At 39.7% G+C, this 23,980-nt stretch overlaps 2 protein-coding genes across 4 annotated transcripts in view; one reads left to right on the forward strand and one right to left on the reverse strand.

Moving 5' to 3' along the window:
- TRMT1L (tRNA methyltransferase 1 like) overlaps window positions 1-23,980 on the reverse strand; it is a 331,995-nt gene that overhangs the window by 64,847 nt on the left and 243,168 nt on the right. The gene's annotated exons all lie outside the window — the stretch shown is intronic.
- The window catches only part of CUNH1orf21 (chromosome unknown C1orf21 homolog), a 124,613-nt gene that overhangs the window by 40,735 nt on the left and 59,898 nt on the right, over window positions 1-23,980 (forward strand). For all 3 annotated transcript variants that reach the window (XM_061345721.1, XM_061345722.1, XM_061345723.1), the window contains one exon: window positions 8,618-8,821. In XM_061345721.1, coding sequence (XP_061201705.1) covers window positions 8,728-8,821 — 94 coding nt within the window. In that variant the 5' untranslated portion in view covers window positions 8,618-8,727. The remainder of the gene's footprint in view (window positions 1-8,617; window positions 8,822-23,980) is intronic.

The following is a 23,980-nucleotide window of genomic DNA, read 5'->3' on the forward strand; positions in this document are numbered from 1 at the left end:
ATAGTGTGTGATATCAGATAGGGTATTGCATAAGGCTCTCGGATCAAGCCAAATGCAAACATTTGGGGACTGTGGCCTTCAGCACCAGAAATTCTGTTTCCTTCTCTTTGAGCCCATGGACTAGCCCTGCTAAGCAGGAGGGGGCAGTCACTAGTATAATTTTGGGAATGCAGGTTGCAGTGTGCATGCCTTTCATTCTTACCTGTGCCATTCACAATTGTTCAAAAAAGCTGAGTGACATGAGCCAGTTTCAGATTTTATCAGTAATTTAAACTGATTATTTTAAGCTAGGTTGTAGCTGTCGTTTCAGCTATAGAGAAGGCAGCTGTGCACAGCAGTGGGTGCTTGTGCTGGAATTATTCTTCACTGACCTGGATGAGCCACCTCCCATGATTTTGAGCAGCATCTCTGCACTTATTTTGTCGTTTAAGTGTTACTGGGTTAGTGAAGAAAGATTTTTTCTTTCTCTAGTTCATCTGCAAAAAAAAAAAAAAAAAAAAAGGTAGGCCCCTTTAAATCGTTTCACGCTTTAATTGCACAGAAATAGCAGAGGTGCATATGGCAAATGTTTCCTTGCTGACACATTAGCAGGTCTCTGGCATCTCATCCCCTTGGCTTCTGTATAGCTGAGTTGTTTTAATTTCAGTGTAAGTGGCACATGAGCTCCTGCCACAGCTCCTTAGATGCAAAATGCCTTGGAGGTGACATGGGGTGCAAATTGTGTGCTCTATATTGCTGCAGGGACATTCAGTAGTCCCCCTCCAGCTTGCAGCTGTTCCCCTGTTTCCTGCAGTGATGAATTTGGTCTAACTTGCTGCGTTGCCAGGCTTACTGGGGAGCAAAGAAGCGTCTCCAGGTAAAATCTGGAAGTGCACAGTTTAACTGGAGAGCATGTTTTCAGGGCAGGACTGAAAGTAGGTTCGCAAGGCAAGGTGGGATAATCCCATGCTGTATGTTTGGAGGTGATTTTTGGGGAGATAGATTAATTGTTGCTGTATTTCTGGTCATCCTTCATTGATACAGCTGGAAATGGGGGAGAGACGATGGGGTCTGTGACACTAGTGCTTTCACTGCAGTTTCAGTCTTGGGTATCAAAGGGGATTTGCTATAATAGCAGATGCTGTACCCTGGTGTTGGAGGTGAAGAATTAATCTTTTTCTTTCACTATCACTTCGGACTGCCACCATCACCTCAGGTGCATGGGATAGACTCCTGTGTACACCCCACCTCTCAGGGAGTCTACAATTCTCAGAGCATAGCTCTGCTGGATTTTTGATATTATGATGCTAAAGGTGCTCTTACTGAGGTTTGAAAGATGCTAATTATCACCACAGGAAGTGAAGAAGTTGCATCTGGCATAGCTGGAGGCATCTACCAGCTCCATGTTTGTATGTTATATCCACCATTATGGTAGCACATGAGAAAAATTGAGAAGTAGTTTGGAAAGGAAATAAAAGCGAGGAAGAATAAAGAATAAAGATCAGACCTCCAAGTCTAAAAACTCCAGGTCTAATATCACCAATATGTGGTATTAGATACTTGATGCTTTTACTGTTGAAATAAGTATGTGATTCATATTTTTAGGAGATACAGTGCCACTGCTTTTCTGGGAGAGGGACAGTGTTAAAAAGAGTTCAGCTTCAGGCCAAAGTCAGTGTTTACATCTGCAGGTGTATGCCCCATCACTGGTGGGAAGAGGGCAGGAGGAATGAATGAATTAGATGAACTGATGAATTTTCACAGTGTGGTAATTATCTCTCAAGGTTTTTCTCCAAAGCAAATGGTTTTGTTGAAGGAGCAGCTACAGCTAATGCATCATTTGATTTTAATCTAATTCTAAATAGTGGGGTTGATCAGCTAAGTATAATGGTTGTGTATTTAATTTTAGTAAAGCAAAGCAAGAGGAGTGAGTTCTCAAAAGGGAGATGTTACTCAGACCTGTACTTAGTCATGTACAGAACATTATATAAATCTCTGTTCCTTACCTCAGGCCTTTTACTGTATCTTGTTCAGTAAACCACATCTTGCTCTTAAACCATGAAGACAGAAATAAAATTAAATATAAGAGCTTATTGTCAGTTTTCTTTATAGGTACTTGGGCACTCTTCCTATTACTGTAAGTGCTGGAGATTATTCTCAGATGTATACGAAAGTTGTACTAAGGAGAATTGAACCTGGCTTTTCTCTAGTCCTGTCTAATATCTCCAACACAACAGTGTGCTGGCTGGGTTGTGATCACCAGCAGTACATTTCCAAAATCCCTTTGGAAATAAATCACAAAACAGTCTTCCTTCCATGAAATTTGAGGTTTAGGAAGTGACCTCAAGCCACCTAAAGTCAGTGGAAAGGGTCTTATTGGATCCCCTATGCTGGTTTCTGTTGAGTTTTCAATCATACAGCACTGATTGTAACCCAAAAGAGAAGTACTGGGCAATGGGCTGAGATTCTGTGTTGGCCCATCATCTCTGAAACATCTTTGGTAGCAAACACAGGTCTGAACATTTTGTGTGCGTGTTGTAGAAATCTCTACTGCGACTCTCTAATTTCCTTGTAACAGCTATAGCAATGGCTCATATAAACGCAGGAAATAGTTAAGGTGTTCTCAGTTTATTGTTATGTTAGCACTTATTAAAAAGTGCTTGTTTTTTCTGCAGGGTACGTAGGATAAATATCCTGATTTCTTGGCAATTCTGGTTGAGTGTCACTGCCTACTGTGATGAAGAGAAGCTGTGGCACCACTACTGGTTTAAAACAGACTGTGCAGGTGAAATGTGTATGAAACTCTTGCTTTCTCGTAAGAAACATAGCACCTCTAGTGTGTTTTTGGAAATTACTTGTTTCTTTAGTACATCAAAACCAATGTATTGGATCAGCAGAAATGCTGATTGTGAACAAAATAAAATAATTCTGATAAAAAAGGTAAGATAAGCCTCAGCAGGGCAAAGTCTGTCCTGTAATAGAAAGAATAACCTGATTATATGAATCAGTAGCATTAATTCAAACCAGGCCCTCCCTGCTGGGAAAATCGATGTAGCTGAGCTTTTATGTTCTCTCTGTCAGGTCTCTAGCTGTCAAATTGCAGTATTCTTGTTTGCTCTTTGAAAAATGAATGCTTCAAATACGATTTCTGCTGAGTGTGGCTTCCCAAGAGAGGATACATGCAAATGGCAGTTCCACCATCTGACTAACTGGGCTGGTTTAGTTTGTCAGTGGTATTTTTAGTGCAACTTGAGTAAAATGCGGTAAAACCGTGGAGTGCATTCTCTGTTTCCTTGTGCACTATTGATTTTGTAGCACAATGCTAATTTTTTCCCCTTTCAGTGAGATTACTGCTGCATTTGCCCAGCTGGCCGGAACAGCGTGTTTTCAATAGGATGCTGAAATGTGGTAATAAACACTGAAATTTTACATCGCAGAGACAAACAATTCATAAAAGGGGAGAAAATACTTTCAAGGCTATTGGTATCAACAGGCGGAAGGGAGTATGTTTTATGGGTTCAAAGGAACAGATCATCACCGCTCACTTTGGCTTTTTCTTTTCCCCTTCTGCCACTGCAAGGTATACTCCAGAGTGCGTGCAGCTCTCATTCTGCCATAACCTTGCCCTGTTCATTTAGCAAGTCAGTGAGTCCATTTTCAATATAACTGTGCTATTCACCAGCAATGCAGGTTCAAATAATTTGAAGGAGAAAGAGAGCTTATATTAAAGGTTTTTTTTAATCTTTTCGTTTTCATACCCTCCTTTGGCCATTGGTGCACTGCAGAGGTAAAAGTTGTGTCTTTTTGGCTGAAAAATGCCTTTTGGCAGTTGGAAAAAAACCTCCCCAAGCCCCGTATTTTCTGGCAGATGTGGTGGAAGGTGGCTGAGGAAGAGGGATGTCACAGTGGGCGACTCCCAGGTGCTAACTTCCAGTGAAGTCATGGAGGACAAATTCAGAAGACATTTCTGCTTTCTTCTTTTTTTGGGAGGGGAATCAAATGGAAATAAAACTGGCCTATTTCTTGTAGGAAATAAGTGCGATTAATAGCAGCAAGTTAAATCCTTGGGATCTGCCAATTGTTGTATTTTAGGAAAAATTGTTGTATTTTAGGAAAAGCCAGTGTGCTGTTTCTTTGTAGCTTAGGGGTTTTTTTGATGGCTGCACAGAGCTCACTGCTTTGATATCTTGAGCTTTGTGAAATTTTAACCTCATTTCCAGTGTGGTCAACATGGAAGAAAACTTTTAGATATATCTGCAGCCTGAAGAAGGTGAAAGATTGGTTATCTCAATGCAATAAGGATGAAAACAAATACACCTGTGATAATAGAATCATTAACATACATTTGTTGTAAAACACTGGAGATCCTCCATTTGCTAGTATGTGTTTTTCAGCTGTGGAAGCAAAATATGTTTTGTTGAGGATGCAGCCTTGGATGTGACTGCCAGAAATAAGAGGTGAAGGGATGATGAGTTGATTAATGAAGTGTTGAAAGAGCTGGTAAAATAAAAAGCGCAACATAGGCATGCCTAAAAACACTCCACAACCAAACAAACCAATTAAAAAAAGAAAAGGAATTGCTAAGTTTCCAAAGGCAGTTTGTATTCTAAGAATTGAGCTCCCTGTTTTTTTGGCTCAGAAGAAACTTGAGGTACAAAGGACAGCATCTGAAAGCATCTGTAGCCTTCTCTCGACCTGCACATAAGATGTTAATCTTAAACCTGTCGCATTTAATTCGGGGGTGGTGTAGACACTTTTGATCTGCCTAAGAGATTTTTCTCACTAGCTTTTTGCAGATTGGAGCTTGTAAATTGTCTCTCAAATCTTGATAATTAATGATGGTGGGTGGCGAACATGAACTGCAAATGGTTTGAGGTTTTCTTATTCTTTTTATTTTTGGCTTCTAAAAATCTGTATACCCCCAAATGCTCAGGAAAACAAAAGGGAAAATTGTATCTGTGCAAAAGTGGGGGAGGAGGCAGAATGGCTGTGTTACTCTGCTGCCACTTGAAGTACTATGTTTCACCTCCTCAAAACCCTCTGCAGGCATCCTACTGAATGAGGGCCAACACCTACCTCATTTCTGAGCGATACCCGAACCTCATCATTGAGGGCTTCAGTACTTGGGCAAGGGCTGGGGCAGTGTAAGGCTGGAGATCATCACAGTGTCATGTATCTCAGATTTCATCTCTTGTAAAATTAATGCTGCTTTTCTCTCACTTTCTTTGTTTTAAATCCTCTTCTAATTCTGGATTGTTTTAGGTATCCATGTCACAGTCTTGTCTGTTGCTCTGCCCTATATTAACAGTAGTCCAATAATTTTGCCTAGAAATGTGTTTTAGACTTATCTTGGAGGTCATTTTGGAGTAGCTTTCTAAGCCCAATCAATTGGATCCAGAAGAAATTGTCACTGTAATCCAAGTATTAGTAGTGTAGTTTTTTTCAGACACTGCTATGATTACTGTTCTTAAATGTAAAAGATGAAACTTTCAGTTCTTGTATTCCCATTTGTTTCCTTTAATCACAGCATGCCTTTGAATGTGACCATATTTTTAGTTAGGTTGTTGTGTGCTACCAAGATGCTGCAAGAGAGATTTGACTGTATATTTTACCTTCCCGCCCCCAAAGAGCTTTATTCTTCTGCATTGGTGTTTAGCATCTCTTTGTTTCAGATAGCTTCTACAGCTCACTGGTCCTGTGAGATGGGACCATCACTCTCCTGGTTACTCATCAACGATTAAGTATTTTGTGATTTGTACTGCTGCATGTTGGCTTTGTATAAGGCTTCACAAAAAAATCCTCTTCTAAAAACCAAGACACTGCTGTGTTATGAAATATTTTTTTTATTACTAAGCAACTCTTTCCCTTTTCTGAATGGTCCCTGCGAAAGACAGAAAAAGAAAGAGGAAAAATAGTTGAACAAGGCAAGAGGATAATTCATTCAACAGGTACTTCTGTGAGAGCAGCTCAGCTGTTCTGTGAGAGATGCCTGTTTTACAGTGTGCAGTGATTTTCCCCATGTACAGTCTGTTAGCAGTCCCAGCTACACATCATGTTTTTTCTGGGGTTACATTTGGTTTCCCCTTGCTCTTTGCCACATAGCTGGACATATCCTTTTCCATGGGATAATATAACTGGTTATATTTTAAACTGCCAATCAAAGTTACTGTTTTTTTTTTAGACTGTTTACCTTGGGGCTCTTGCTTTCATCTGAAATCTGAAACAGACTCTGAGGTAAAAACTTGATCATTTTACTCCCTCATTTATTTCAGCTGGTGCATTAAAAGCTATTGTCTTTAAGCAGATTTGCATCCTCTAAGAAAATCAGTCCATGTTTAATTTCCAGGCCACTTAGAAGTTACCCTTCCCAGTTTGCTATTTCTCCTCCATCTCCCATACCTGCCTCCAGGTGTAGCTGATGCTTGAAATGCTTAAAGATCTTAATTTCCAACTCCAGTAGTGAGACAAAACATATTAGCTTAATGCAAGCTGTCCTGCTATTTGGACACGTTAAGAATTATCTGCTGCAACCTTCACTGTGTTGCAAAGACTTAAGAATAACCAATATAGTTTGCATAAAATGAGTGTATTGGTATTTACAATGCATGGCAGTGTAATTAGGATGGCCTAATCCGGATTATTGACTGCTTGGATGTGCGTAGAGGAATTCTGAGAGCAGTTGGTGGCTTAGGAGTGCTATAGCTTTGTCTGTACAACTGACAAGTAGATGCATTACAACAATTTGAAAAATATCCTTGGCAATTGCTTGAGGAAGCAGAAGGCTTCCATAGTTCAATACTGACTTGTGCTACAACAAGGTTTTCTTTTCTTTTTTCTTTTACTTTTTTGTTGTTGTTTTGTTTGGTTTGGGTTTGGTTGGGTTTTTTTGTTTTGGGGGGTTTACTTATATTTTTTTGTGAGGTTTTTTGTGGTTGTTTTGTATTTTTGTTTTGGTGGTTGTAGTTGTGCTTTTTTTTAAAGTAACTATGTAAGGTTAAAAAGTAGCTCAGGGTATCTGTCACTGACAGCATGAGTACCTTATTTAAAATCCTGCACTTTCAAGCAAGTAGCTAGCTCTTGCTAAGAGAGAAGGATGCAATATATTAGAAATTTATGCTCAAGTGTGCATATGTAGGAGGAAGAAAAAAGGAAAAAGCATGTTGGAGAATATACTGAACACAAAGGAAAATGCAGGTAAAGGGGTGTCTGGGAGGGTTAGCTGCTTAGAACAGGGATTGAGCATATATGTGTTGTACACTTTGAGTGGAATACCCTACTTAAATAGAGAAAGATGTGCAGAGCAAGATGGAAAGTATAAGCTGGTCTGTGAATAGACGTGAGGGGTGGATCTATCCAGAGTCCTTCCCCTTGCATGGTAAAAGCTGCTTGTCAGGGAACCTGAGGCTGCAATAGCAAAAGCAGAATTGCTCTCAACCTGGTGGCCCCATCCTTGTTTCTGTTGCTTTGGGAAAGGGCAAGGAAATCACTTTGAGGGCAGCTGTGGAGCCCTCCTAGACCATGTCCTGATGTGTCCCAGTGCTGCCTTGGCAGAAGCGGGTGTGCTGTTCATACTGAGCGCACAAGGAAATAAATCTCAGACTATTTTCTTTTGAGTTACGCATTTCTGGTGGGATGGATACTGATATATCCTTGGTAAGAGGGCCCATCTGCTGTTATAGATAAAATTATTGTTGTTGGCATGGAGTAAAATGAGCCATATCTTTTTAAAGTAAATGCCCAGAAGTAATGAGTCAAGAAATTGCACGTATAATCTTATGCTATAGCTGAACTAAATAACTCAGCAGAGAGGGTTGGTTCTCATTTTTCTCTAGCTTTTCTCTTATTCCAAAAGGTTTGGCTGGTGCAAAAGAGAGCCAGGTCATCTCACCAAACTTTTAAGTTGTTTTTATTCAAGTGCAGAACCACTTGGCAATTAAAGGGTTGTTTTGGTTTTGTTTTCACATAAAATATTGCATCTATCAATTAGGTTTTTCTTCCTCCTTTTGTTTTATGTGACATCTGGATTGTTCAGAGAGTGTTATTCCATCTCATAATGGGGATAGTTGCCTTTTTGAGCAGTGGAGGTTTTATGAATTCAGTAGAATAATGAACACATAGAAAAAAATATAGTACAGCTGGCTATCGCCTTTCACATCTATTAACATAAGATCTTTAATTGATTTATGGGGGTTATTTTGTCTGAACACTTGCAATTAGCAGCTCTTAATCACTAAAACACTTTGTAAGAAATCTAGCTTGATGGGTAGATTGATAAAATGAACAGGAGTGGATATTGGTGGTTTCTTTCAAAAAATACCCCTCTTCTGTGGGAATAGCTGTGTTTGTGGAAAACATATTTGTATGAAGTGCCTTTTGTCAAGCTACAGATTAAACAAATAAGGCTGGAAGAGACTTTGGGTTCCAGTCCTGCACTCCTGTCCCAAGGCAGGATTGATATACCTCTATCATGACCTACCTGTGTCAGACATTTATTAAATACAGTTTTAGCAACCTGAGATGATGGAGAGAGCCTGTGGTATTCTAATTCCTCTTCAGAAACCCGGTTGTCTTCTTGAAGATCCACATTTAGAAGCCACCTTTTGTCAACATTTTTCTCTCTTTTTTTGGCCTTCTTTAGGTAAAAGTGACTTGACAACCAAGCAGGAAGGTGGATTATTTTTAAAACAATGAGTATGCGTCTCTAGACATGATTTGTTTCCGTCCAGCTGGAGCTGTCTGAATGAAGCTATGGGCTGTGCCTCTGCCAAGCATGTTTCTACTGTTCAAAACGAAGAGGAAACTCAGAAGGGGAAAAACTATCAGAACGGAGATGTGTTTGGTGGTAAGTGTTGCAGGATTTCATCTTTCTCACAGTATCAAGAATGTTCTGGAAGGTATATTTGGGAGCCTTAAACTTTCACAAAATATAATGGAAAATTATGTTAAAATAATCTCAGTTGTAGCGCAGTTGGACTTTCCAGGGGACAGTACCATGACACCTGAAACAGAGGTCTGGGTGAAATCCTTTGTAGAAAATTAACATTCTAAGTGATGTACAATACTGCACAGTCTTTAACTCCATGAATCCTGGAGTGGTTCAAAGACAAGTTGCACAACCCCTCATATTTTTATGTGCCTATTTATATTTTTAATTAGATACCAAATTAGTTGACTCATTTCCTAAAAATAAATACTGTTGTTCTGTAAAGCAATAAAACATTAGTTCTGAAATCCTATAGCAAACAGGGTTTGAAGGTACAATGAAACTAGAAGTAACCTGTGAGGGATTGTTTGGTCTTCGGAAGCTCTAAATGTGGGAGGAAAACATCTGTTCACTGTGTGGGAAGACTGGTCTATGATCCAGGTCTTGTCACAGTGCATCAGGAAAGATAAAGTGTTATGAGATAAAATGCATAGTCAGCTTCAATTCCCACCCACTCCTGTTTCTGTTAATACATGCTAAATGTTTTCTAGATAATGATGTAAATCATAATTCAGTTTTTAAAATGTTTGGAATTTTCTGGAAGATTGTTCTGAAGTGGAATTTCTAGACCTGCCCAGATACTTATCTGAAAGTTAAGTCAGCTGTGAATAAACTAACTTGGTACTGTTATTCTTAAAATAGGTGCATTGCTACTGAGTATGCCAAACTTTTCTGCAGTTTTTTTATAGCAATTGTTTCTGTAGTAGTGGGAATGACACATTGAGCAGCAAAAAAAAAAAATAAATCTCCTTTTAATTTCACTTTTTTTAGCCTATTTGAGGCTAGTTTGCTCTCGCATTAGTTCCCAAAGCAAGAATACCTACAAGTGTAATCTGAAGAGAAAGTAGTTGTTCAGCAAACTTCAGGACAAAGTGATGGGTTATTTTCTTTTGTGTGCTTCTACGCTAACTTGAGAGATGCTGGTTTGGAAACTGTGAGTTCAGTATGTTACTTCTGTTAAAACCGGCTTTAAGTGCTGTCATGAGCAAAAGGCTCTATTAGTTTCTCAAAGGAATCTGAGTTTATATTTTAGCTGATATTTAGTGAAGGAGCAAATTCTGGCAATATGTGTGTCTCAGGGCTTTTTATTTGTTTGGTTTTTGTTTTGTTGAGCTGCTTCCTGCAGGCCAAATATCGTAACTTTAGTGACAAGAAACTTAAACTAATTTCTGGTGGCAGAGAATCAAGAAGGCTGAAGGGATTTTAAAAGGCTCCCACATTATAGGGCTGGGCTAGTGTCAAGCAGTATCATTCAGCCATTCTGGGGTTCATCTGAGGGCTGTTACTCATTCTCTATTTTAAAGAAACCTATTGATATCAGGAATACTCCCTGCTGTTAACCATTTTTTGGCATATGTTTAGGTATGCAGTTTGTCATTGCTAAAGTTTCAGTTCCATGACTGATCCTTTTTTAGCAAAGGAAAGAACTTGTTGAATGGTAACCAGAATGAGCACAGAAGCCATGTTTTCTCCCTTGCTGCTGAGCGATAGCCTCTAGATTAGGAATTGGGTTATGAGAAAGGTGAGCTGAAGTGTACCTGGCTTTACTGCTGTACTTTTGGGACCTAGAAATAATCAACAGAATGCTTACACCCCCAGAAGCAGGAAGCTGCGTGCTTCGTATATGCAGTGCCTTGCATAGTTCCTGAAACAACTTCTTAATAATACATATTTAAAAAAACAACCAAAACTGAATAAACAAAATGAGTATAAAAAAATGGCACCTTAATGTCATATTTATCATCCTTCTTAACAATATTCTGGACTTGACAAATGCCTAGAGCTCTTTCATAGGAGACTGACTTCCTTCTTCCTTGTTTGAGATGAGTTAGTTCTGAAAGCTTAATATATTCTGCCCATTTAATTTCCTTTTAAACTTTCATGTTGTTAGTGCCAAATTAGTTCAATCTATCTAACACATTCTGTAGTTTTTGCTTAAGTCATCAAGGAGGAAGTCAGTGGCAATATTGGAGGGCTGTTATCAACTCCCTGCAAGGAGAGAGCATAGTTGTGCTGGGTTTGAACAGATGATTTCAACTAGGATGACAGATTGTAGCAGAATAAGTTCCCAGAGATAGATGAGGATCCACAGAGTCAACAAAATGAAAAGCACTGCACCACTTCCATCATTTGTTTGCCTGTCCAGTTCCCGGTGCCAAGAACTGCCGAATGTTTCCTTCTTTATTTCTGGGAAGGGGCAGAAGTGTCTCATCCAGCCAGTAGCCAAGAGCAGAGTATCTCTGTAGCCTATAGAGATTGAAAATTAACTGCAGAACGACGAGGCAGAGCAAGGCTAAGGTGAATAGCAGGAAAACTGGAGGGTTCATGAGGAGCAAGAAGGTAATGGAAAGACAATTAGAGGTAGGTAGTAAGAGAAATAGTTTTGGGGAAGGAGGCAGGAAAGTAAAAGAATCAGATACAACAAGTGAGGTTGGATGGTGGCTGATGTAGCGATAACATCAATAACATCCTGAGAATATTGGTATGTGTATATCATGATGTTCATAGATGGAGGCGACTTGGAGCATTTTTATCTGAGGACTTATCTGACATAAGGTGCCTGTTCAGAAGTAGCAAGTATGAGCTAAGTGGAGAAAATCCTGAAGGACCTGGAACAGCAATGACAGAATTAAAGGAAAACACTTTAGTGATGGTGCTGCCTTCCCTAGGCAGCAGGTGTGATATGAAAGATGTGGCTTACAGTATATCCTCCCTTGCTGTTTGCTAAAATCTGAGATGAAAACAGTGTTCATTTTTCTTCCTTGTACATCATCCCCAGCCAACTTGCAGGCAGGCAGAGTTAACAGTAAGGACTCTACTTTCCATCTTGCTTTTGTAATAGATGTGTAATTTTAAGTGAGGAGTAGAGGTATGAAAATACTTTCCTTTGGTTCTAGCCAGATTTGCTGTTACCTATGCCTTAGGCTGCTGGGGTTTTTTAGCCACTTAGGGATTTTTTTTTGTAGTGGGTAGTTGTAAGCATTAGCCACACAGCTGAGAAACTTTCACTTTCCCACATACCACTCTTTTTCCACAAATAAGTGCACTGGCAACAAGACAGTCATTCACATGATTTTTCTGTAAGCTCTGTGTTTGGTGCTCAAGAGCTTTCCCGCTTTGTTCTACTACTCTAATCTAGCTCTACAAGTAGCAAGTGGAGCCACTGAAGAATGAACTACTGAGGAATGATCATTGATACCATTGCACTTGTTTCCATCTTGACATTAACAACTGCCACTGCCAGCCCACAGTGATAGAGACCCTACAGTCATAGGGGCACTCTGCCACCTCTGCCATCAAGATTGAGTAATGGTGGAAGTTTCAGAGGCAGAGAAGGGGGTTAGTCATAGCCTAGGGTTATAAATATCTGTCTTGTAACTGATGGAAAAGAGTTGTAACTGTAGTGAGAGTGCTGGGGGGAAGAGAAGATGTGTCTGGTTGTAGTTAGACATGGTTTCTTCCTGTGAAAGAGGTCTGCTATACATATACAACAATCATTAGTTGACTGAACTGAAGAAGACATGAAGGTGGCCTCAGAATTGAGTAAATACGATTGTATCTCTAAGCTTGGGATAGGCTTATGGTACTGGAATTCATGAGCAAAGGAAGAGTGGAAAGCACCTAAGTAATTCTTGTGCAGCTCATTGCTCTCTCTGCCTTGGACAGCAGTTTTGTGTTCATGTTGCAGAAGTTGCCAGAACAGTGTCATTACTGAATTGCCAACTTTGACTTCCTTTACTGTGAACATAGTCCTTCAGCACTTTTTCCTGTTCCTGTCAGGGGAAAAGCAGGCAAAGAAGCCATGAAGGAGTTATAAGCACCAACAGGGCTGCAGCTTTGCCCTCAGCCTTTTTGTTGTCATTCAGCTTGCATGCCATAAGCTTTAAACATGTTTTGCAGTCCTCCCTCCATGCCTTCAGAAGGTAGCCTGTCTAGAAGACCACTTAACATTTCCAGAGCTTTCCTCACTGATCATGGTATTTGGAAATAATTTCCAAGTATACAGTGTTTGGATATTTTTTTCTGATCAATAGTTTTGGCATGACTATAGATACCAAATCAAATCCAGAGGTTCTGTATTCTAAACTGCTCAGAGTGGTGCAGTTCTGCTTCTGCTCTTCCTCAGAGCCTCTAGATGCCTTTTACTTTTCTCCTTGGTGGGGTTGGTTGAAGCAGGGTCTGTTGACTATTTGAGAGATTATTGATTGTGTTAGGACTTTTTTTACTTTTAAAAGTCACTGCAGTTTGGTTTGTTTTTTTTGGTTTGGTTTAGGTTTGTTGTTTTTTTTTTTTCCAATTGAGCAGATGTATTGACCCAGGGTTCACTGTAAATTTAAAACCAAGAAACCCACCATGAAACTCTTGAATTCTGTAAGAACAAATTCTAGCTAGCTGAAAGCCGAACACAAAAATTTCCATAAGATGGAAACTGTAGAAGGTACGTTGCATTTTGCTATAATATATATTAAAACAATTGAGTTAGCAGGCCTATCAAAGGAGATGTTCTAGAGAAGATTGAATGTAATATGATTATTACGTCCTGTTGGTCTCTAATGACTTTAAAATCCCTCTAATAAGGATAGTGATAATGCATCTTCATTTATTCATGATTCCACTTCAAAGCTGATTTCCAGGCCAATACATAAGAACTATAATAATGTAAATACCAGTGAAGACCAAAATGCCATGATAGACCCTTGAGTGTTGTTGATTTCAGCATATGTTTTAATAATGTAGCATCTCTTGTAGATTAATTTTTTTTATGCCTTTTTAAAAAATTGTGGGATATTCATTTGTGGAGGACATTGTAGGCGTAATTTTTTGTGTAAGAAAATAACTGGTAATGTGATTTGCTGTGGGGGGGGAAAACCCTATTTTAGAATCTGTTTATTAATCTGAGAGGCTAATTCAGATGTTTATATGGAGCTCTTGGGTGCTTTGCAAAAGTAAAAGTAAACATGGCAGGTAAGAGTCTTCTGGCAAACTGTGAATATCTGTGCTGCATTTGCCAAATAGGATTTCCAGTAATAACAGCAGCTGAAGTTTCTAAACCAGTCTAAATAAAGCTGAATGCAAAGCACAATAGTTTATAAACCAGTTTATCTCAGAGCAGCTGGGAGAATGCTAGAAAATGAAATCCTTAGCATTGAGGTATCAGAGTGAGATTGAAAAACTGTTTGATGCACATGGTATCTGACTGCTTCAGAAGCTGTGGTGTAGTCATCTTCAGAACTTCCCCGGTTTGTATTACAGACCCACCCTTGTTCTAGAGATGGACAGCATGGAGATGATGTGTGAGGGACCTGATGTCAGATCACTTGCAGATCTTCATGCCCTTTGCTTTGCTGTGCTCTTCCTCACTTGTTTTTTTCTTAACAGTTTTCTCCTGTGTTGATTCTTTTTCCCAAATATTTTGAAAACGCCATAGTTCAAAATCCAAGCAGGGAGTATTTAACTACAGCAAGTTTTTACCCGTTGTGTATGATGGCAGTCAGTTTGATGTGTTGGGAAAGCAGCAGCCAGTCTTACCAGAAGGGCTCCTTTCTCTCACCAGATTGAAGTGTTCAGCTTGGCTACCCAAAACAAACACACCGCTGTGTAGCACCCATAACTGAATTGGAAGAAAGTAGCTTTACTTGGTTTCTTGTTCACCAGTACCATCATTTAAAACCCAAAATCTTTTTTCAGCTTGTTAGGATTTTACCTCATATTGGTGTTTTCTTTCTTCCTAAATGTTTTATGGTTTTGTCTCACTTTGCTAATCCCTGCCTTGTGACATTCAATTATTTCCTGCCTTGTGTCTGCCATGTCTCATCCATGTGGGTATCTCAGCCCAAGACAGCAGAGCTCTGTGCCATGTGCATTTGAAGTAAGTGCCGAAAGATGCTAAAGTAACTGAAACTTTTAAAACATGCTCACTATACAAAGGAAGAGAAGAGCAAGGGGAATTTCAGACTATGACTTACCATTCCTAAATTTGCATTGTGATCTCCAAAAATATTGTGCCCAGCTCTTTGTAGAGACTAGTTTGTTTTGAAAATCTCCTTGATAAGCAGGCCTAGAAGTATAATCTGATTCAAAACTTCAGTCTCATGTTGTTGCTCAGGACACTTCAAAATATCTGTGGGCCTGGCAAGACTCTTCATATGTCTGTAATTAATATGAGAGAACTAGTTCCTGTTCACAAAATTCTGTGGGTCATCTTCTGGCCATTTGAAGTTCTGAAGTTGGGAAGTTTTTAAGTAAAATTTGAAGTGAACAAAATATATTAGAAGTGTTTACAGTGAATAATACATTCTTGTTATCTCTTCTTTTCCCTCAGCTGTCAGAAAAAATGCTAAAATTGAGAAGGAGAAATTCTTTCTTCTGAAAAATAGCATGGCCATCCTCACTGAACTGAAACTATCTGGAAAGCTGTAGCTTAAGGAATGTAATTTCTGTCATACTGACCATGAATGCATGCTGTGATCTGAAAGTCTTGCTGCACCAGGCATCACACAAACACACAACTCGCTTTGCCTGGCAGCATTTATTATATTGACTGTGTTGGTCAGCTGGTTAGCACTCAAACGGTAATTGCTTCAGTTCATTTGGCTGTCCTGACATGCTTCTTCAATGTCAAAGCTTATTCATTTTAGGGACAGTAGTGATTATGCATTAAGGGGACCAGCACCATGCAGTGTCACAGTACCATACTGACTATTTCAAGACAATAACCTTTTTAAAAGACATTTTCAAACATGAACAGATACTTTTTGTACAACCACAAGCACTTGTTCCATGCAGTGTTTAATCCATGGAAGTAAGTGGCACATAGGCACCCACCATCTGAATACCTTCAGAGGAGATTTTTATTGCTTAAATTCAGCTTCTGGCTGAGCTTCTGAAAGGGTAGCTTTCATGTTGGTCATTATTTCAGCAACTCACGTTATAAAGTAGATCTTGCTTTGATGATTGAAAGGTAAAGAAAAGCAGATGAGTGCATTGCAGTATAGAGCTGAAGTGCAAAAGCATCTTCCGGAATTATACTGCAGTGTGGTTTTCCTCACTTTTTTTATTTACTTTTTTTTTTTTCTTTTTTAGTTTAACAACATCTTGGGTTTTATCTACTCTTTTCCAACACAATTTGGTGATAGCCTGCTTCGTATCTAAGTAAACAGGGGTCACTCCTTAAAGTGTTTCAGGAAGTGAAAGACAATAGTACCAAAACCCACTTTGGTGTTATATTCTTGTGGGAAAGGTAATAAAATTCTATTTGTTATCTAGATTTATGGTGTATTTGTGTAACTCTGAGAACACCCTTGGTAAGTCAATAATTTACTATTTTATTCTCATAAGGAAGCGATAGGATTTGAAAAAAAATAAAACCCACATTCAGGTTTTGTCTAGTCATGTATTCATAATCAGTGTATTTTAAGAAAGTGGTTTCCACATGAAAGAAAACTCTGTATTTTCACTTCTTTGTGAACAGAAGAGGCTCATCATTATAGCTCTCTTGAAAACGTATTGCTTTTGCAGTATAAGGAAGAAGCTGCTCTGGACTATGGGTTTACTCGGAGAGTAATAGCAAAACAAGCTCTTCATCCCCCTCCAGCAAGTAAATATATATAGATACATACAAAGAATAAAAAGAGTTGTCTGTAGAAGGTGCAACAGGTGTAACATCTCTCTTGGAGCAGTAGCAGGGTTGCCCTATGAGGGAGGAAAAGCTTGAAGCTGAGGGTGGTGTGCCAGAGCTAGTTGCCGGTGGTAGGGTTTGTCAGCAGTACCAAGCACAGAGTGAACCAGGTCCAGGTGAGCAGTGAGGAGCAGCAGGACGCTAAAGACAGGGCTAGGAATATGCTAGATTTTCCTGAGGGCTTTGTTAGGAGATGAGGTACTTACAACGGGGGGTTGTGGTCATTCCAGAAGATGGGACCTGAGGCTGTACTAGAGACAGGCTGATCTGGTCTGGCAAGGACTGAAGGCCCAAGCTTCCACGGAGACATGCTCCTAGATTCATGGGCAGAAAATGTAGGCAGGGGTTTCATGATGTTGACCATGGCCTCTTAGTGCACTCGGGGCCCTAACAGCATCTATTTGTTAATTGTGAGTTTTATATAATATTTGTGATTGAACTAGCTCTCCCTTCTCCTACTCCTTCCCCTCTTATTTTTACTTGAAAGCAGCAAAATTCTGGTCTGTTGGTCTTTAGGAAAGACATCCAGATGAACTGAAAGGTTCCCCTAGACTCCAAGAAGATACCTTGCCACTTTCAACAAGATTGTTTTTCAGCATCTAGTTTCACTGATTCAGCAGTGAAGAAAACTAGGTCAGAACTGATGGTAAAGTAGCTCTTTAAATACTTGGGTGTTGGCAAATTATTCAGTTGTAAATTGTTTCAGGGCAGTAGAGCAACAGTGGTTGAAGATGGTCCTCAGTGTATATTTGGAGTTCTGTCTTCTATTATTTCAGTTCTTTCCCTCAAAAAAAAATCAGAAAGATCCCAAAAGGGGTTACTTTCCCAAATAGGTAGTAGATCTTAGCCATATAAATAAATGTTGCTGAGGTTTTCCTGCTTGGACTTAAAGCAGAGCAGGTGTCTATAAATTAGCTAGATAGCCTTCAGACACTACAGTTATCTTCTCCTGATGGTTAGTCTTCTTGTGATGTTTACAACCCCTTGTCATGGTATTAGATGAAGGAATTATTCTGCAAAGTCATTCTACTTAGTGTAAGAGCACTGTATTTATATAGATCTTCTCTAGTACAGCCACTGTTTGCTTTGCAGTGACACCTGGGTTTCCAGACTGGTGTCTGCTGGGTTTGTCATGATACGGATGCAGTCAGGCTCAGCACCTTTAGTGGGGATTTATAGTATAAAGATAGAAAGTGAACCAAGGTGGAGAAGCAGTTGTTATTCCCAGCTGGGGGAAGGGGGAGAAATTAATCACAAGCATGTTGTAACTTCCCTGCTTCTTAATTTCATCTTTTGCAATTTGCCTGTTTGTGTCAGAGATGTATCAGAGGATGCAGGGCTCTGAGGTCACCCTGAGACCCTGCAAGCAGTTGATATGTGGACAGGGTTAATATAGTTTTATTCTTGGAAATGACCCTTCCCACAATCTGTTTAGCTCGATGAAGAATATAGTCAAAATGGAATACAAATAAGGTGCATGGGGTATGCATTCACAATTGCATTAGTGTACTATAAATAGAGGCATACATCCGCCTTTGGTGTTTGCTAGAAAGAAGCCAGGATGTGTCTTCTGGCAGCCTTTGTGCTGAAGGAAATCCATTTATTTTTAAGACAAGTTTGTTTTTTGTTTGTTGGTCGTTTGTTATTGTGTTTTTTGGTTTTTGTTTTTTTTTTTTTTTTTTTTTTTTTACTTAATCTTTTGAAGACAGAATCCTTTGTATTCATTGCCTACCTGTAGGTACAGGCAAGGAAGAATCATGGTAAAAATGCCACACACTTTCAATTACTGCTGTGTTCCTTTTGTCATTTTCTAAATGTCATATTACTTGGCCACAAAGTTAAAAAAATTAAACCCAGAGACTGAAATTTGGCCAGGAAACCCTCAGTCTGGGGGATAATTCTCTGATTCCCCAGGTAAGCCTTGTGAAGCTGCATGGATGCATATTCATTTCAGCAACACAAGGCTGTAATTTTATAGTAGGATTATATACTGTTAGAAATATCTATTAAATACAAGAAAAATATCTGTTAAGTACAAGAAAAGATAACCTGACCAGTGTTTGTGCCCTCCCATACACAGCCAGAGATACCTTTACAGGTTAGTTGTTATGAAACTTTGATTTCTAGAAGCTGCTGAAATGCTTTGTTATCTTATGTGCTTGGACTACAGCCAAACATTCATTCGCTAACATATAAGGCATTTTTCCATTAGGTATTTCTCCAAAACACTGTGCCATCATGGGTATTTTAAATAAATCCTATAACTAAGTGGTCTTACGTTGTCCCTGGTCTGAGGCCCAGGACTGACTGTGCTCTCTCTGTCTTAATAATGCTGCCTCATGGAGTTATAAAAAACAAAACCTTTCTTCTGCTGGGTGGGTGTAATCATGCCTTACCATGTGCCTTTTTTTCTTATCTCAAGGAGGAGGGTCTCTGGCAAAAAGGATCAGGTTTAGGGTGCTCTTAAATTGTGTATTTCTCTTGTAATGGGAGCACTGCAAGAAGCCATTCAGGCAACAGAGATACAGAGCGCTTAATGTTCTGCCTTACTGGGAAGTAGCATGAGATTCCCTTTGTTTCAGGATTTATGGTTTCAGGAATTTTCTCTTTGGTCTATTCAAAGAGGAAAAAAAGAGTGTGTGTGGTTTGTGTGGAGTGGTTTTGTTTGGTTTTTTTTGGTGGTTGTTTTGTTTGTTGGTGGGGTTTTTTTGTTTTGTTTGTTTTTGTTTGTTTTTTAGGAAGTCTCCTAAATTGAATTAATGGTTGTTTTTATTAGAATTGCATACATTTTATCCCATCAAGTCATGAAGTGGTATATTGAATTTTTAAGTAGGAACTGGGTGCATCTTGAGGTATTTTTAGGTTGAAAGTACGTGTCTGATACGTGTCCTCTGAGCACACATTTATTATTTTTATTTTTTTATTTTTTTTAGCTGATACAAAAAACTGCCTTTTCTCACACACTGATATATTGCTTTCTTTTAAACAGCGTTGCCCAGAGGAAAGGGGAGGAGGTATGGAGAATCACTAGCCTTTTGAAATTTCTTTTTCTTTTCTTTTCCACCCAGTCATCTTTACACTTCTAGCATATCTTAAATGTGTGTGTTTATGTGTTATTTGCACAGAGTGGCTTTAATGTGGTTGTAAGACAGCAGGCAGTGAATGTGGATGAGTACTTCCAGTCTCATAAGCATGTTATGTTTGTGATGACAATAGGGACAAGGGAGGAGATTGTTAACAGTACAAGACAATGTGGAAGGGCATTGACTATATGCTACAGAGAACTGGCAGTTTATCTGTAGCTTGGCGTATATGGGGGAATGGAGCTGTTAATCCAGGCATTTCCTATGACCAGACAGGGCTGTGAGCCAGGCGGTGTCTTGCTGCCTGATTTTGCTCTGGTTTGGGAAATTTCTTAGGGTGTTCCCATTGTTACCATTGATTGCCTGAACTATATGGCTCCCTCTGTTGGCACCGGGTGAGTGGTAGGTATTGCTTTAGGTAAAGCTTTTGCAACATGGATGCTACTGAGGGAAGTAAGCATCCTTCAGAGGTAACAAATTAACTCTGCATGTTGTAACCAGTAAAACAGAAACCTCTTTGGATGGCCTGTAGGTAGTGTGATTAACTGTTGTATCTTTTGCACTGGAAATTCGTGCTGTATTTTATTAATGAAGTTTTCGCTAGTCTTCCGCTTCTCTTTTGATTTACAGAGTACTAGCAAGTAGAGGAGACATTTGTGCTCATCGTGAATCTTCAGTACATTACTGGTCCTGGATTATTATTCTGTCCCTTTCATAATGCAATTAGTAAAATGAAAGAGCTGTTGATTTACAAATACTCTTTGAGGTGCATGAGCACTGAAAATTTGATAAACTGATGTTAATAGAAAAAAACTATTATGTCGGAAAGGATGTTATAATCCATTTCAAGTCATATGTTTCAGGGCAACAGTCTCATTTAATGGTTGACTGACTGAGAATGGCATAACATGTTAAGTAAAGAGGAATCAGCTGTTTTGTCAACAAGGAAACTGAAGACACCTTGTCATGTATTTGTAATAGTGTATATGGAATTTTGGGGTGTGGAGTGGTAATGTCTTCCCACACACACCCCCCAAGAGGTTTTTGGTCTCTGAAGCAATTGGTTGATATATTAATGGGGCTGCAAGGAGCAGGACCTCCATTGTTGTATAAAGGATGCTCACAGGAATTGTCAATTAAGTATTAAGCACCTCCCATATGAAGATAGGCTGAGAAAGTTGGAACTGTTAGCCTGGAGAAGAGAAGGGTGCATGGAGACCTCATAGCAGCCTTCCAGTATCTGAAGGGGGCCTATAGGGATGCTGGGGAGGGACTCTTCATTAGGGACTGTAGTGATAGGACAAGGGGTAATGGGTTAAAACTTAAACAGGGGAAGTTTAGATTGGATATAAGGAGGAAATTCTTTCCTGTGAGGGTGGTGAGGCACTGGAATGGGTTGCCCAGGGAGGTTGTGAATGCTCCATCCCTGGCAGTGTTCAAGGGCAGGTTGGATGAGGCCTTGGGTGATATGGTTTAGTGTGAGGTGTCCCTGCCCATGGCAGGGGGTTGGAACTTGATGATCTTAAGGTCCTTTCCAACCCTAACCATGCTATGATTCTATTTTTTTCTGGACTCTGACTAGACCCTGACAGGTTCTGTGCTAAAATGATAATTATTTTGCAGTGGAGAAGGTAGATGGATGCCAGCTCAGGGAGAGTCAGCAGAGACCTGGAGTTTCATTAATGATGTTGAAAAACTAAAGAGAATGAAATATTTAGTGTTTGGTGGTTTGTTTTTTTTTTTTTTTTTTTTCTATATGAGAATTTAAAAGCAGAGCAGTAAAGTGGAGTTGAAGTAGCCTGTTTGACCTGGCTTTGCTGTGCTGTCTAGACTGGCTGAAGTGACATCTTTCGGATTTTATCAAGATAGTCTCCAGAATGTGGCGTGGTGAGGCCAGAGGATGTCACCCACCTCTCTTACACATTTGAGAAGTTCTTACCATCACTGCTTACAAGCCACCTAATTGGACTGCATTAGAAGTTTAAGTTCTTCTTGTGTTGTAGTTTATGTTATATTTGCGGGTTTGCTCCCCAGCTATTCCTCTTCTCATGTCTCTCCCTTCCACAACAAAGAGGTTTATGGCAGTGAAGCCAGTTCTTCAAGCTTCGCTTTTACAGTTTCTGAGCATGAAAAAGTTTTCTGCAGGGCAGGGTCACACGATTTTGTTTAAAAAGTAAGTTTGTGGTATTTAAATGTAATAAGTGATTGGAAATGCTGAACTTCCAGCTCCATCAGGATACAGGGAGTGCTGTGTGGGGCCAGCCCTGTGCTGCTCCCCTGTCATGGTATGGGGATGCTGAGGCAGGGTGGTGCAACCTTGATCCAAAACTCTACCTCATGGCTTCATATGAACAGCACTATTTTCAAGGCACAGACCCTTTGTTTTCCTCCTGTCTGTTCCTTTAATTAATCTCTCTGCTGCTTGTTTCCTCTCCTGCTTTCATTTCTCAATTTGATCTTTTTAGTGGGCTAGATAATTGCGTTTACTGAGTATCCTTCCTGCCAAGCACCATGGCTGTAATCTCCTTCACCTGACAAATGGTTTTCTTTGAACAACCTGTATATGGCTCAAAGTTATGTTTTAATCAAATGAAAGAAGAAGAAAAAAAAAGGTGAAAAAAATGCATGTATATGTGTGTGTGTGTATATATGTGTGAGTTACATAGTTGTAGCAAGAAAAAAATCTGTGTAGTGGAAAGATAGTTATGAGTGCACACCACCAGCACTATTTTTTTTGGCTTCTTAATTACAGACTAGCACATAAGTCTTTAATTGTACAATCTTGTGGCTTTTTCAGTACCAGCTTATGTAAGGAGTTTCCTCAGATCTTAAATATGAACGGGTCTCTAAAAGATCTGGAGGTTGTATCATTAAAGATGGTACAAGCGTGGCAGAAATTGCATGTTTAGTTTAGGATATTGAGGTTGTATTTTTAAGTCTTTTTCTGAGGTAATGAAAAGGCCTCTGAGACTGTAGTACGCTTTCCTGTGCTTGAACCAGCCACTGGTGGCATGTACCTGGCCAGAGGCATTCACTGGTGGAACTGGCTGGAGTGTCCTGACCTTGTCACGGGTCTGTGATGGAGCGGAGCAGTATCAGTGTCGTCTTCCTTCACGGGGTCCAGGTCTTTTAAAAATTTATGCTCCTTCCCCTACAGCACACACACAAACCCATGAGCCTCCTTGTCCTCAGGAATTGTTTTTCAAGTGGTTTTGGGTATTCAGTGGCTTCCACTTGTTTGTGAATCTTCCCATGCTTCTCTTCACATAAAGAGATTTAAACCTGAGGAACATGGAGGAAGTCTGAGCTAGAAAAGGAAAAGCTTTAGGTTGTACCCTGCTTTCCCACCTCGATCTCTAGACCATGGAAGAATGACCTGCATGCAGGGAAGCCAGTTGTGCAAACCATGCTTAGTTGTCACTTTTTTTTTTCCACCTGGTGTTGGTATTAGACACATTGCATATGAAGCAAAAGTCTTAACAGAAAAATTACTTCCCACAAAACAGCGGTATTGGTTGCACACCTACATGTGTGTATACTTACATTTTTTTTCCCCCTGCCAAAGTGCTCCTCTGACCTACCTACCACTGAGGTAGACCTAGCAGATACACTGTAGTGGGCCTGTGCTTCTGGTGCAAGGCTAGTTAACATGATCCTTTATGCATAATGTGATAGAAAATTATATGTACAGCTACAGTTTTCACAGTCCGTAGGCTGTGTGACATTTAGATGCAGAGTAGCCTTTGGAGCTTTTTGGCCAAGAAGAAAACAAGTTGTAGAAGGAAACAAGTAATGATGACCTTGATTCAGTTGCACATCTGCGTATACTGGTGTTGTCTCTGCAAGTCATGTGCAAAATCCAAAAATTAAACCTATAAAAACAAGGAAACAGCACCTTTTCCCACAGGCAGAATCAGGCTGTGCCTTTCCTGGGAGAGGACAGAGGTAGCAAAAGGATTGAGAGGCTTCTGACAGCATTAATGAAGAACAAGTTAGTATAGCAATATGAGTTTTTGTGCTTCTACAGCAGCAAAGATCAAGATGATGTCCATTAACATTAATGGAGCTGCACTCCTGTCAAACCTGGTGGCCTCAGGGGAACACTGTTGAAATCTGTCATCATTTGGGCTTGAGAAGGGGTAGTCTGATAAAGTAGAAGGGAATTTGCTAGATTTTTTCAAGTAGGCATCACCCTTGGAGTTCATATTTTATAAATTACTAGGTGTGACACGGGAACATAGTAGGAACTGCTTGGTA

Source organism: Neopsephotus bourkii, unplaced genomic scaffold (assembly GCF_033783945.1).
Source record: "Neopsephotus bourkii isolate Nb327-2 ecotype Australia unplaced genomic scaffold, CSIRO-AGI_Nbou_v1 NB_234, whole genome shotgun sequence".
Lineage (NCBI taxonomy): Eukaryota > Metazoa > Chordata > Aves > Psittaciformes > Psittacidae > Neopsephotus > Neopsephotus bourkii.